At 51.5% G+C, this 1,670-nt stretch overlaps 1 protein-coding gene across 1 annotated transcript in view; it reads left to right on the top strand.

Annotated features, from left to right (window-relative positions):
• Nucleotides 1-759: 759 nt before the first annotated feature.
• grid2 (glutamate receptor, ionotropic, delta 2) overlaps nucleotides 760-1,670 on the top strand; it is a 351,200-nt gene continuing 350,289 nt past the window's right edge. The window contains exon 1 of the mRNA XM_076154034.1: nucleotides 760-847. Coding sequence (XP_076010149.1) covers nucleotides 760-847 — 88 coding nt within the window. The remainder of the gene's footprint in view (nucleotides 848-1,670) is intronic.

Below are 1,670 nucleotides of genomic sequence, written 5' to 3'. Positions count from 1 at the left end.
CACACACACACACGCGCGCGCACACACACACACACACACACACCACCAAAAGTCCTTGGCTTCCTCTGTGTGTACCGGCGTTGGTGACATTTAAAGGGGAGTTGAAGTGAAGAAAATATAAAGCCCTTGGGGAGGAAAAATGGAAGTTTTGGCCGTCGGCTGGGTCCAGTGAGGCTGTGACTGCTGCTGCTGTTCCTGCTGCCGCTGCTGCCGCTGCTGCTGGTGGTGATTTGGTGGTTGGTGCAGGAGGGAGAACTGCGTCGCGCAGGTCTGAATGGCTGGGAATCACGAGTCATTATAACGGGACCTGCCTGCGATACCACATCCACTAGGTTTATCCCTTCACTCCTATCGAATGGTGAGAGATTCCTTTCCTCTTCATCTTCCTCCTCTGCTCGCCCCTGACGCGTCGGCGCTCGGCTTTTTTTGGATGCGGTTCCGTTCTTTTTTGCTCTGCGGCTCAGCGCCTCGAATTATGATTTAATGTTGGGGAGGAATTTCAACAGGGCACAGCAGCCTGTGGCGAGCCGGGGATCTCTACTTACCGCGTCTACCGAGAAGCGGCGCACAGACGGAGACAAGATTGAGGCGTAAATTACAGGAGATTTCCTTGACCACCCTCCCGATGGACTAAAACAAACCAACCCAAATCACATCAGCCACCGTTCTCGGGATTGTAACAACTCTGTCCGCTCTCGGCACCGGAGAGAGAGCAGCTGTGGTTTCTTTGCTTTTGGAGGGGGAATAGCTTTGGACAACATGAAAGTTATCTCGGCTGTGTTGCTTGTTGCTGTTTTTTGGAGCCAGGAGTGGAAGTCGGCGCTCTCGGATTCAATCATCCATATTGGTGAGTTAATGCGCTTTTCTCTCCCTCTACCCCCCCCAACACACACACACACACACACACACACACACACACCGCTCTCTCTCTCTCTCTCTTCTGATTCACGGCCACAATAAGGCTCTCTGTCTCTCTGTCTGTCCGTCTCTCAGGAAACACATCTGAGAGGTTTCAGCCTCCGCGCTGCGCTGCCAAACATCACATCACACCACATTTCCCGCTGAGAGGATATTGGCACCCTGTAATATGTTGTGTGTGTGTGTGTGTGTTAATCAACGTGGAGCGGTGTATTGCAGCTGAAATGCCTTTGAAACTGTGTTTGTGTGAGTGTGAGAGTCTCGATCTCGCCGCCGCCAGCCACATCACCGGCTTACTAAGGATCCGGTGATGTGTTTTATTATGCGCCATTGTGGGCTGGTGGGCAGCCTCTCCATCCAAGTTACCAGCTCAACATGTCACACAACCTTCTACTTTTTTTGTTATTTATCGCAGCCTGTCGCTTGTTTAAGTAATGGCGATGGTAAAGGTGATACCTGATGGAATATGAGACCATTCTCCCCCATGTCTCACGTTGTGCCTGTGTGATTTCACGTTGAGCGGTAAAAAAAACAGGTGGTTTAGGTTGGTGGTGGTGGTGAGATGCTGCTCTTCATGGCGGGGGGATTATTCTGGAGCTGGATCAGATTTGTTTTCCCCTACTTGGATGTTTTCTCCGGAAGCACAGTGGCATTACGCTCTTCCATCAGAGGCTCACTGCAGTGCCAGAGGAACCACATTTATGTCCTATACGCATTTCTCTGCCTTCTGCCTTCCGCCACCACCGGCAAAG

This window comes from Genypterus blacodes, unplaced genomic scaffold (assembly GCF_046128005.1).
Source record: "Genypterus blacodes isolate CSIRO-AG114 ecotype Tasmania unplaced genomic scaffold, CSIRO-AGI_Gbla_v1 ptg000061l_1, whole genome shotgun sequence".
NCBI classification, from domain to species: domain Eukaryota; kingdom Metazoa; phylum Chordata; class Actinopteri; order Ophidiiformes; family Ophidiidae; genus Genypterus; species Genypterus blacodes.
The sequence above is the reverse complement of the archived record's forward strand: the minus strand, read 5'-3'. Positions and strand labels throughout refer to the sequence as shown.